Raw genomic sequence first — 12,804 nt, 5'->3', positions numbered from 1 at the left:
TTTTGATGATGACTATTCTGACTGGTGTGAGGTGATACCTCATTGTAGTTTTGATTTGCATTTCTCTAATGATTAGTAATGTTGAGCATCCTTTCATGTGTTTGTTAGCAATCTGTGTATCTTCTTCGGAGAAATGTCTGTTTAGATCCTCTGCCCATTTTGGGGTTGGGTTGTTTGTTTTTTTGATTTTGAGCTGCATGAGCTGCTTGTATATTTTGGAGATTAATCCTTTGTCAGTGGCTTCATTTGCAAATATTTTCTCCCATTCTGAGGGTTGTCTTTTCGTCTTGTTTATGGTTTCCTTTGCTCTGCAAAAGTTTTGAAGTTTCATTAGGTCCCATTTGTTTATATTTCCATTTCTCTAGGGGGTGGGTCAAAAAGGATCTTGCTGTGATTTATGTCAAAGAGTATTCTTCCTGTTTTCCTCTAACAGTTTTATAGTGTCTGGCCTTACATTTAGGTCTTTAATCAATTTTAAGTTTATTTTTTATTTTTATTTTTTTAATCAGTCATCAATTTTATACACATCAGTGTATACATGTCAATCCCAATCGCCCAATTCAGCACACCACCATCCCCACCCCACCGCGGTTTCCCCCCCTTGGTGTCCATACGTTTATTCTCTACATCTGTGTCTCAACTTCTGCCCTGCAAACCGGTTCATCTGTACCATTTTTCTAGGTTCTACATACATGCGTCAATATATGATATTTGTTTTTCTCTTTCTGACTTACTTCAATCTGTATGACAGTCTCTAGATCCATCCACGTCTCAACAAATGACTCAATTTCGTTTCTTTTTATGGCTGAGTAACATTCCATTGTATGTATGTACCACAACTTCTTTATCCATTGATCTTTCGCTGGGCATTTAGGTTGCTTCCATGACCTGGCTATTGTAAATAGTGCTGCAATGAACATTGGGGTGCATGTGTCTTTTTGAATTACGGTTTTCTCTGGGTATATGCCCAGTAGTGGGATTTCTGGATCATATGGTAATTCTATTTTTAGTTTTTTAAGGAACCTCCATATTGTTCCCCATAGTGGCTGTATCAATTTACATTCCCACCAACAGTGCAAGAGGGTTCCCTTTTCTCCACACCCTCTCCAGCATTTGTTGTTTTGTAGATTTTCTGATGATGTCCATTCTAACTGGTGTGAGGTGGTACCTCATTGTAGCTTTGATTTGCATTTCTCTAATAATTAGTGATGTTGAGCATCTTTTCATGTGCTTCTTGGCCATCTGTCATTTTCAGTTTATTTTTGTGTATGGTGTGAGGAAGTGTTCTAAATTCATTCTTCTACATGTAGTTGTCCAGTTTTCCCAACACCACTTATTGAAGGGGCTGTCTTTTCTCCATTGTATATTCTTGCCTCCTTTATCAAAAATAAGGTGACCATAGGTGCGTGGGTTTATCTCTGGACTTTCTATCCTGTCCCATTGATCTATATTTCTGTTTCTGTGCCAGTACCAAACTGTCTTGATGACTGTAGCTTTGTAGTATAGTCTGAAGTCCAGGAGTCTGATTCCTCCAGCTCCATTTTTCTTTCTCAAGATTGCTTTGGCTATTCGGGGTCTTCTGTGTTTCCATACAAATTGTAAAATTTTTTCTTCTAGTTCTGTGAAAAATGCCATTGGTAGTTTGATAGGGATTGCACTGAATCTGTAGATTGCTTTGGGTGGTATAGTCATTTTCACAATATTGATTCTTCCAATCCAAGAACATGGTATATCTCTCCATCTGTTTGTATCATCTTTAATTTCTTTCATCAGTGTCTTATAGTTTTCTGCATCCAGGGCTTTTGTCTCCTTAGGGTGGTTTATTCCTAGGTATTTTATTCTTTTTGTTGCAATGGTAAATGGGAATGTTTCCTTAATTTCTCTTTCAGATTTTTCATCATTAGTGTATAGGAATGGAAGAGATTTCTGTGCATTAATTTTGTATCCTGCTACTTTACCAAATTCATTGATTAGCTCTCGTAGTTTTCTGGTAGCAGCTCTAGGATTCTCTCTAAATAGTATCACGTCATCTGCAAACAGTGACAGTTTTACCTCTTCTTTTCCAATTTGCATTCCTTTTATTTCTTTTTCTTTTAAAACTTCCAAAACTGTGTTGAGTAATAGTGGTGAGAGTGGGCAACCTTGTCTTGTTCCTGATCTTAGTGGAAATGGTTTCAGTTTTTCACCACTGAGAACGATGTTGGCTGTGGGTTTGTCATATATGGCCTTTATTATGTTGAGGTAAGTTCCCTCTATGCCTACTTTCTGGAGAGATTTTATCATGAATGGGTGTTGAATTTTGTCGAAAGGTTTTTCTGCATCTATAGAGATTATCATATGGTTTTTACCCTTCAATTTGTTAATATGGTGTATCACATTGATTGACTTGCATATATTGAAGAATCCTTGCATTCCTGGGGTAAACCCCGCTTGATCATGGTGTATGATCCTTTTAATGTGCTGTTGGATTCTGTTTGCTAGTATTTTGTTGAGGATTATGGCATCTGTGTTCATCAGTGATATTGGCCTGTAGTTTTCTTTCTTTGTGACATCTTTTCTGGTTTTGGTATCAGGGTGATGGTGGCCTCGTAGAATGTGTTTGGGAGTGTTCCTTCCTCTGCTATATTTTGGAAGAGTTTGAGAAGGATAGGTGTTAGCTCTTCTCTAAATATTTGGTAGAATTCACCTATGAAGCCATCTGATCCTGGGCTTTTGTTTGTTGGAATATTTTTAATCACAGTCTCAATTTCAGTGCTTGTGGTTGGTCTGTTTATATTTTCTATTTTTTCCTGGTTCAGCTTCGGAAGGTTGTTCTTTTCTAAGAATTTGTCCATTTCTTCCAGGTTGTCCATTTTATTGGCATAGAGTTGCTTGTAGTAATCTCTCATGGTCCTTTGTATTTCTGCAGTGTCCGTTGTTACTTCTCCTTTTTCATTTCTAATTCTACTGATTTGAGTCTTCTCCCTTTTTTTCTTAATGAGTCTGGCTAATGATTTATCAATTTTGTTTATCTTCTCAGAGAACCAGCTTTAGTTTTATTGATCTTTGCTATTGTTTCCTTCATTTCTTTTTCATTTTTTTCTGAGCTGATCTTTATGATTTCTTTCCTTCTGCTAACTTTGGGTTTTTTTTCGTTCTTCTTTCTCTGATTGCTTTAGATGTAAGGTTAAGTTGTTTATTTGAGATGTTTCTTGTTTCTTGAGGTAGGATTGTATTGCTATAAACTTCCCTCTTAGAATTGCTTTTGCTGCATCCCATAGGTTTTGTGTCATCATGTTTTCATTGTCATTTGTTTCTAGGTATTTTTTAATTTCCTCTTTGATTTCTTCAGTGATCTCTTGGCTATTTAGTAGCTTATTGTTTAGCCTCCATGTGTTTGTATTTTTTAAATTTTTTTCCCTATAATTGATATCTAGTCTCATAGCATTGTGGTCAGAAAGATACTTGATATGATTTCAATTTTCTTAAATTTTCTAGGGCTTGATTTATGACCCAAGATATGATCTATCCTGGAGAATGTTCTATGAGCACTTTATAAGAAAGTATATTCTGTTGTTTTTGGATGGCATGTGCTATAAATATCAATTAAGTCCATCCTGTTTAATGTATCATTTAAAGTTTGTGTTTCCTTATTTATTTTCATTTTGGTTGATCTGTCCATTGGTGAAAGTGGGGTGTTAAAGTCCCCTACTATGATTGTTTTACTGTCGATTTCCCCTTTTAAGGCTCTTAGCATTTGCCTTATATATTGAGGTGCTCCTATGCTGGGTGCATAAATATTTACAATTGTTCTATCTTCTTCTTGGATTGATCCTTTGATCATTATGTAGTGTCCTTCTTTATCTCTTGTAATAGTCTTTATTTTAAAGTCTATTTTGTCTGATATGAAAATTGCTACCCTAGCTTCCTTTTGATTTCCATTTGCATGGAATATCTCTTTCCATCCCCTCACTTTCAGTCTGTCTGTGTCCCTAAGTCTGAAGTGGGTCTCTTGTAGACAGCATATATACGGGTCTTGTTGTTGTATCCATTCAGCCAGTCTATGTCTTTTGGTTGGAGCATTTAATCCATTTACTTTTAAGGTAATTATCGATATGTATGTTCCTATTACCACTTATTAATTGTTTTGGGTTTGTTACTGTAGGTCTTTTCCTTCTCTTGTGTTTCCTGCCTAGAGAAGTTCCTTTAGCATTTGTTGTAAAGCTGGTTTGGTGGTGCTGAATTCTCTTAGCTTTTGCTTGTCTGTAAAGGTTTTAATTTCTCCGTCGAATATGAATGAGATCCTTGCTGGGTAGAGTAATCTTGCTTGTGGGTTTTTCCCTTTCATCACTTTAAATATGTCCTGCCACTCCCTTCTGGCTTGCAGAGTTTCTGCTGAGCTGTTAACCTTATGGGGATTCAGTTGTATGTTATTTGTTGCTCTTCCCTTGCTGCTTTTAATATTTTTTCTTTGTATTTAATTTTTGATGGTTTGATTTTTGATTAATATGTGTCTTGGTGTGTTTCTCCTTGGATTTATCCTGTTTGGGACTCTCTGCACTTCCTGGACTTGATTGACTATTTCCTTTCCCATATTAAGGAAGTTTTCAACTATAATCTCTTCAAATACTTTCTCAGACCCTTTCTTTTTCTCTTCTTCTTCTGGGACCCCTATAATTCGAATATTGGTGCATTTAATGCTGTCCCAGAGGTCTCAGAGAGTGCCCTCAATTCTTTTTCATTCTTTTTTCTTTATTCGGCTCTGCGGTAGTTATTTCCACTATTTTTCTTCCTGGTCACATATCTGTTCTTCTGCCTCAGTTATTCTGCTATTGATTCCTTCTAGAGAATTTTTAATTTCATTTATTGTGTTGTTCATCCTTGTTTGTTTGCTCTTTAGTTATTCTAGGTCCTTGTTAAATGTTTCTTGTATTTTCTCCATTCTATTTCCAAGATTTTGGATCATCTTTACTGTCATTACTCTGAATTCTTTTTCAGGTAGACTGCCTATTTCCTCTTCATTTGTTTGGTCTGGTGGGTTTTTACCTTGCTCCCTCATCTGCTGCATACTTCTCTGTCTTCTCATTTTGCTTATCTTTCTGTGTTTGGGGGTCTCCTTTTCGCAGGGTGCAGGTTCGTATTTCCTTTTGTTTTTGGTGTCTGTCCCCAGTGGGTAAGGTTGGTTCAGTGGGTTGTGTAGGCTTCCTGGTGGAGGGGACTGGTGCCTGTGTTCTGGTGGATGACGCTGGATCTTGTCTTTCTGGTGGGCAGGGCTGCATCCTGTGGTGTGCTTTTGGGGTGTCTGTGAACTTAGTATGATTTTAGGCATCCTCTCTGCTAATGGGTGTGGTTGTGTTCCTCTCTTGCTAGTTGTTTGGCATGGGGCATCCAGCACTGGAGCTTGCTGGCTGTTGGGTGGAGCTGGGTCTTAGCATTGAAGTGGAGTTCTCTGGGAGAGCTCTTGCTGAATGATATTACGTGGGGCCAGGAGGTCTCTGATGGTCCAATGTCCTGAACTCAGCTCTCCCACCTCAGAGGCTCAGGCCTGACACCAGGCCAGAGCACCAAGACCCTGTCAGCCGTGTGGCCAGGTACGTGGGAATTTTCTTGCCTTTTGGGAAGTCTGAGGTCTTCTGCCAATGTTCAGTAGGTGTTCTGTAGGCATTGTTCCACATGTAGATGTATTTTTGATGTATTTGTGGGGAGGAAGGTGATCTCCACGTCTTACTCTTCCACCATCTTGAAGGTCTTCCCCATCACCACCTTAATGTATCAGTGGTGAGATCAGGATGAGAATTCTCATGGCAGAGTGGAGAGCTTCGTATGTTTTTAGAAACACTGTTCTTCCCATCAGATCACAGTTAGCAGTAAGAATTCAAGTATATTTATTCTGAGTGTTACTTTAGTTTCAGTAACCTGGGAATCTTCTTAAAATTACCTATGACAAGTGGGAGAACAGTGTTCTCTCTCTTTCTCTCTTTTTCCCCCTCCTTCCCTCTCTTCCTTTCTTCCTCCCTCCCTTCCCCTCTCTCCCCCTTCCTACCTCCTTCTTCCCCTTTTTGAATGAGAAATAAACCTTAATTAGGTTAAACTCCTGAGATTTCAGGGTTGCTTTTAAACAGCAGTCTAACCTAATACTGAAGTATATTCTACAGCAACTAAAACCTTAAAATCTGTCTTTGGCTTAGCAGGCATGCAACAATGAGGAAACCCATATTGGAAGCTGAAAAGATGGCCAACCATATTAAGCAGTGAGAATAAATGTTAAAACTCTTGCCTCACATAAATTGGAGGTCATATTATGTGCCTACTCAGCAGGCACTTCTACAAGAAATTGGGAATCAAAACCTTATTTGTGTGGGTTAGTTTTTTACACTAATTGAAATTTTTATTGAGGTAATTGTGGATTCACATTTAGTGTAAGGAATAATATAGGTCCTGAAGAAATAATATAGAGTCCCTATTGATAGTTTACCTAGTTCTCCCCAGTGATAGCATCTTACAAAACTGTAGTACTGTATTGCAACTGGGGTATTAACATTGATAAAATTTGTCTTGTTCAGATTTCTACAGTTTTACTTGTGTGTGTGTGTTTAGTCATATACAATTTTATCACATGTGTAGGTTTGTATATCCACAACCATAGTAAAAATACAGAATAGTTCCATTACTACAAGAATTCCTCATATTCCCCTTTTATTGCCACATCCACCTCCCTCCTACCATATCCCCCCTACTCCCTGCCCCCTAATTCTTGGCAACCACTAATCTATTCTCCCTTTCTAAAATTTTATCATTTCAAAATACTATATAAGATGAAATCATATAGCATGTATCCTTTAGGGGTTGGCTTTTTTTCACTTAGCATAATTCCCCAGAGATTCATCTAAATTGCTATGTGTATCAGTGGTTTGATCCTTTTTGTTGCTGAGTAGTTTTCCATGGTTTAGATGTACTACAGTCTGTTTACACATTTACCTGTTGTTGTAGTACATCTTAGGTGTTTCCAGCTTTTGGCTACTTATGAGTAAAGCTTCTATGAATGTTTATGTACAGAGTCTTGTGTGAACATAAGTTTTCATTTCTCTTGGATACATGCCCAAGAGTGCAATTGCTAGGTCATATGGTAGTTGCGTCTTTACTTTTATTTAAAAAACTGTTACACTGTTTTCCAGAGAGACTGTACCATTTTACATACCCACCAGCAATGTATGAATAATCTAATTTGTCTGCGTCCTCAACATTTGGTATTTTCACTTTTTTTTTTCATTTTAACCATTCTGATAGATGTGTAGTGAGATCACTGAAGTTTTAATTTGCATTTTCCTAATGGCTAATGATGTTGAACATCTTTTCATGTGCTTATTTGTCATGAGTATATCCTCTTTGATGAAATGTCAGTTCTTGCCTTTTGTCCATTATCTAATTGGATTTTTTTTTACTGTTGTTTTGAGAGTTCATTATATATTCTAGATACGAGTCCTTTGCTAGCTCTGTGGTTTGCATATATTTTCTCCTACTCTGTACCTTGTCTCTTCTTAGCAGAGTTGTTCACAGGACAAAAGTTTTTAAAATTAAGTCCAGTTTATCAATTTTTCCTTTTATGGATCATGCTTTTGGTGTGAAGTCTAAGAACTTTTTGTGTAGTCCTACATACCCCCAATTTTCTCCTCTGTTTTTTCCTACAAGTTTTATTGTTTTATATTTTATATTTAAGGCTGTGATCCATTTTGAGTTAATTTTTGTATAAGATGTGAAGTTTAGATCAACGTTTTTTTTTCCTCTATGGATATCAAATTGTTTTCTGGGATCTCTATTCCGTAGATCTATATGTCTTTCCCTTCACCAATACCACACTCTTTATCAATGTAGCTGTATAGTAAGCCTTAATATCTTGGAGAGTAATTTCTCCCACTTTATTTTTCTCCATCAAGGTTGTTTTAGCTATTTTAATTCCTTTGCATTTCCATAAAAATTTGCTGGGATTTGATAGGAATTACATTAAATTTATAGATCAGTTTGGGGGAAAATTGACATCTTTACTGTGTTGATTCTTCTCATCCATGAACATAGTATGTCTCAGTATTTATTTAGGTCTTCTTTGAGTTCTTTCATCAGCATTTTGTAATTTTCAGCACCCACATCATGTATATGTTTTGGTTTTGTCCGACTTATACCTAAGTATTTCATTTTATTTGTAGTGATTGTAAATGATATTGTTTTAAATTCTGATTTCCACATGTTCATTTTTAGTACATAAAAACACAATTTTTATATGTTGATCTTGTATGCCTGCTGAACTCACTTCTAGGAGTTTGGTATTTTGGGGTTTTGTTTTGTTTTGTTTTTGATTCCTCGGGATTTTCTACATAGGTAGTTACATCATCTGCAAAAAGGGACGATTTTATTTTTTCCTTCCCCATCTGTATGCTATTTATGTCTTTTTCTCACATTACACTGGCTAGAACTTCAGGACCATGTTGAATAAGAGAGGTGAGAACAAACGTCTTTGCCTTGCTTCTGAGTTTAGTCTTTCACTGGAAGTATGATTTTAGGTATAGGTTTTTTTGTAGATGCTTTTTATCAACTTGAGGTAATTCCACTCTTTTCCTGACTTTTTTTATCATTAATTTTTATTATTAATGAGTATGGATTTTGTCAAATGCTTTTTCTACATCAATTGATATAATCATATGATTTTTCTTCTTTAACTTGTTGATATGGTGAATTACATTGACACATTTTTAAACATTGATTCAACCTTACATTTATGGAATAAATTCTACTTGGCCCTGGTTTCTAGTTCCTTTTATATGTTGGTTTGCTAGAATTTTCTTGAGGATTTTTAAGTGTTTGAGAGATTTTTTAAAATTGTTATTTTATATTGGAGTATAGTTTATTTACAATGTTGTGTTAGTTTCAGGTGTACAGCAAAGTGATTTAGTTATACACATACATATATCTATTCTTTTTCAGATTCTTTCCCATATAGGTTATTACAGAGGTTTGAGTTGATTTTTGTTCATAGTTAGAGGTAGGGGGTCAACTTCAGTTCCATGTAGATATGCAGTTGTCCCTGTATTATTTGCTGAAAAAGACTATGCTTCCCCCCATTGTATTGTCTTGGCACCTTTGTTAAAAATGAATTGACCATAAATATAAGGTTTTATTTCTGGACTTCATTTCTGTTCCATTGATCTCTATGGCTATCCTATGCTAATACCATGCTGTCTCGATTACTATAGCTTTGTAGTATGTTTTAAAATTGGGTGGTGTAATTCCTGCAATTTATTATTATTTTTCAGATTGCTTTGGCTATTATGGGTCCTTTGTCTTTCCATGTAAATTTTAAAGCTTGTCTATTTCTACAGAAGTAGCCTTCTGGAATTTTCATAGGCACTGCATTGAATTTGTAGATCAATTTGTGGAGAATTGACATCTTAACACTATTGAGTCTTTCAATCCATGAACATGGAATATCTCTTCATTTTTTTAGATCTTCTTAAGTTTCTCTTAGCAATGATTTATAGTTTCCAGTGTACAAGTCTTATAGTTCATTTGCTAAGTTTATTCCTGAGTGTTTTAATTCTTTTTTATGCTACTGTGAATGGAGTTGTTTTATTAATTTCACTTTCATATTGTTCAGTACAATTGCTTTTTTAATAATGTCAAATGTATATGGCATATTTCTCATCAAATTTTGACTATTACTAGCATTTTACTTCTAGTATGATATATAATTTAATAGGCCTGCAGGGACAGTCACTGACGCATATCATGGGACCAGAACTCTGGGCAGTTAAGTGCCTAGGTGCAGTTTTTGCCCTTAAGGAATGAAACTCCTGAAAAATGTAAAGTATGTTAATACAGAGATAGTCTTGAGAATTCAATTTGAAGCCATGACAAAATATTTATGGTAAGCCTCTCTTAATAATGCTGACTTGTGTTTCTCGACATTTCATTGATTTTTAAAAATGTTTATAAAAGTACTCTTTTGCATTTAATATGTATCAATCAGCAAATTAAGTAGTCTGTGCTTATGTTGACACTTCTGGCCTCAAGTTAATGGCTTGTTGTAGTGCTCATTTGTGTTTCTGTCACATTGAAAAATGTTATTCAGGGGGAAAAAATTGGTCCCTGCAGTTAGTTATTACACCAGAAAGGAGATGTGTTTTCCCACACTGTTCTCCTAGCCTTTCAGTAGACAACCATCATTTAAATCACTTGTTCTTAAAAGGTGTGATCTTACGGAATGCCTATATGTCATAAGATAGAATGAGGTATTATACTTCAAAAACTGCAAAACATTGGTTCTTTTCCAATTGGCTGAAGAAAATTAAAGTATATTGTCCCACATTTTTTAGTTTTTCTCTTGTAAAGTTTTCCTTACATTTTTGGCACCAGTTATTGCTTATCAACCAGTGAGCATTAGTGAATACTAAAACAAATGACCAAATTTATTTGTGCACATTAACAGAAAAACTCAGATTATCACACTTACTTCAACAGCTTATTTTTTTTTTTTTTTTTTTTTTTTTTTTTTTTTCTGTGTGCCCCACCCCGGAGCGGGTAGTGAGGAGTTTTTTTGTTTGTTTGTTTGTTTTAATTTTTATTTATTTATTTATTTATTTATTTATTTATGGCTGTGTTGGGCCTTCGTTTCTGTGCGAGGGCTTTCTCTAGTTGTGGCAAGCGGGGGCCACTCTTCATCGCGGTGCGCGGGCCTCTCACTGTCGCGGCCTCTCTTGTTGCGGAGCACAGGCTCCAGACGCGCAGGCTCAGCAATTGTGGCTCACGGGCCCAGTTGCTCCGCGGCATGTGGGATCTTCCCAGACCAGGGCTCGAACCCGTGTTCCCTGCATTGGCAGGCAGATTCTCAACCACTGCGCCACCAGGGAAGCCCAACAGCTTATTTTTACTGCAGAAAGTTACTGTTCTATATGGTGAAACTAATGGTATTTTGTGTTGTTCTGCCCCTGAGCAAATTAAGGACCACCAAGTTAAATAAATCATTAGAAAGGAACTGAAATGTGAAAATATTCAGTGTACTAATTTTCTTATAGGCAGCAAAGACCTACCAAAATCTACACATTCAATTTCATGACCATCCTGTATGACACTTTTAGGCTGTAATGAGTAAAAAGCAGTTAACACTTCTCTTCAACAAAATACAAATGTCAGGTAGACTGTTACTTCCCTGAAAGCTAGGGAGAGCAAATCAAGAACAGTCTTGTGCAATAGTTTCCAACCAGACAGAGGCATGTTTTTCTCTTCCTCTGTATTTTCTAATACTTAAAGCTATTAAAATTGACATGTATGGGACTCCCCTGGCTGTCCAGTGGTTAAGACTCCGCACTTCCACTGCAGGGGGCATAGGTTCAATCCCTGGTCGGGGAACTAAGATCCCACAAGGTGCACGGTGTGGCCAAAAAAAAAAAAAATAATTGGCACGTAAAGTTTTGTCAATCATATCTTGAAGGGAGAATGTAAGTTACGTTCCTGGGATATTTTGTCCTCTGAGTAATGATGTGTGCCTTTTCCCCTTATAGACATGCTGCAAAGGAAGGTAGAAGAGGTACAAGTTTTCCAGCATCGTCGTTACAAGGAGCAGGAATACAATGTCAGGATTGCTTTTGATTGAATGACCCTATCTTCAGCATGCTGTTTTTGGATTATACATTACCTACCAAGTTTGATGGTGTTTGTTAGAGTAGTATTTACAGTTAATATTTAATCTTTGGTGGCAATAAAGGCTGCATGTATTTTTTCCCCCACTTAAATATTGTGCTGTTGGGAATGATACTGTAGTTTGGCTTTTAGTATTAGCAAATCAAAACTATATCAGCTCTTCTGTCTAGAGAGCAACCTATTTGACTCTGTGTGTGCAATTCATGGCTTACTCTGCTAGATTCCATATCTTACTGCCAGCACGCATTGTCCTTTTCACTGCAACCAGATCATAAAGAAATGTTTGCCAAAAAATAGATGTCAACCAGTCTTTACTGGGTGCCTGTTAACATTCAACGTATAGTGTTAGCTACTGTGAAGTCTCTCTCCTCAAAAGAACTTACTGTCTACTTTGAGATATACTTAATGCCTGTCTGTATAAAAAAACAGTATAGACAATACAAGGAAGTGTGTTATGAAGTACAGAAAGTATGCTGTAGAAATTCAGAGAAGGGAGGAAGAGTTAGGATGGATTTGGGACTTGATTTAGGTTATTTTAAAAAGGGTATGGTTCAGGCAATTCATTTATTTTGATGTACAGATAATCTGGTGTTTTACTTGGTTTTAGCATATGATTTATAGTTGTATATTTGTTTATTTGTTTTTCAAGAAAAAGCGTTGTTCTTAGTTCGGAAACAGTCTGATTTCTTGTGTTTCATGCTTTACCTAAGTCATAAATAAAGGCAATGCTCTGAAAAATAAAAGTATAACACTAAAATAAACAACTTAAAAGTTTTTGAGTGACTAAAGCTTAATTGCCTGTAATTCCTGAGCTGAACTTCTGTTGTACTGACTGAACATGACCATCCTGAAGGGTACATATTATGGAAAGAAAATATTTTTGAAATGAGTATTAGTGATTTACATCACCTTATGAGTAAACCAAATATCAGAACTTACATGGCCTCTTTTTTTCCTACCCACACTTCTCAAACTAGCAGCTTCTAATCGGGTAAGTTTTCATTACCTCTCAAAATTACAGAGACCATTTAACTTTATGGATGATTTCTGTAGATAAATAGCTTTTGAGTATTATCTTGAGTAATCTTTAGTGTTTGAATACAATATTATTATCGTAGATAAAGACATTTTCCCTAT

At 36.2% G+C, this 12,804-nt stretch overlaps 1 protein-coding gene across 3 annotated transcripts in view; it reads left to right on the top strand.

Moving 5' to 3' along the window:
* The window catches only part of NUP62CL (nucleoporin 62 C-terminal like), a 77,982-nt gene extending 65,541 nt beyond the window's left edge, over positions 1-12,441 (top strand). For all 3 annotated transcript variants that reach the window (XM_082447701.1, XM_082447703.1, XM_082447702.1), the window contains exon 10: positions 11,529-12,441. In XM_082447701.1, the coding sequence (XP_082303827.1) occupies positions 11,529-11,620 (92 nt within the window). In that variant the 3' untranslated portion in view covers positions 11,621-12,441. The remainder of the gene's footprint in view (positions 1-11,528) is intronic.
* Positions 12,442-12,804: the final 363 nt, after the last annotated feature.

This window comes from Balaenoptera physalus (assembly GCF_965194825.1).
Source record: "Balaenoptera physalus genome assembly, chromosome: X".
NCBI lineage: Eukaryota > Metazoa > Chordata > Mammalia > Artiodactyla > Balaenopteridae > Balaenoptera > Balaenoptera physalus.
Note: the sequence above shows the minus strand (reverse complement) of the source record. Positions and strands in the feature narration are given on the sequence as shown.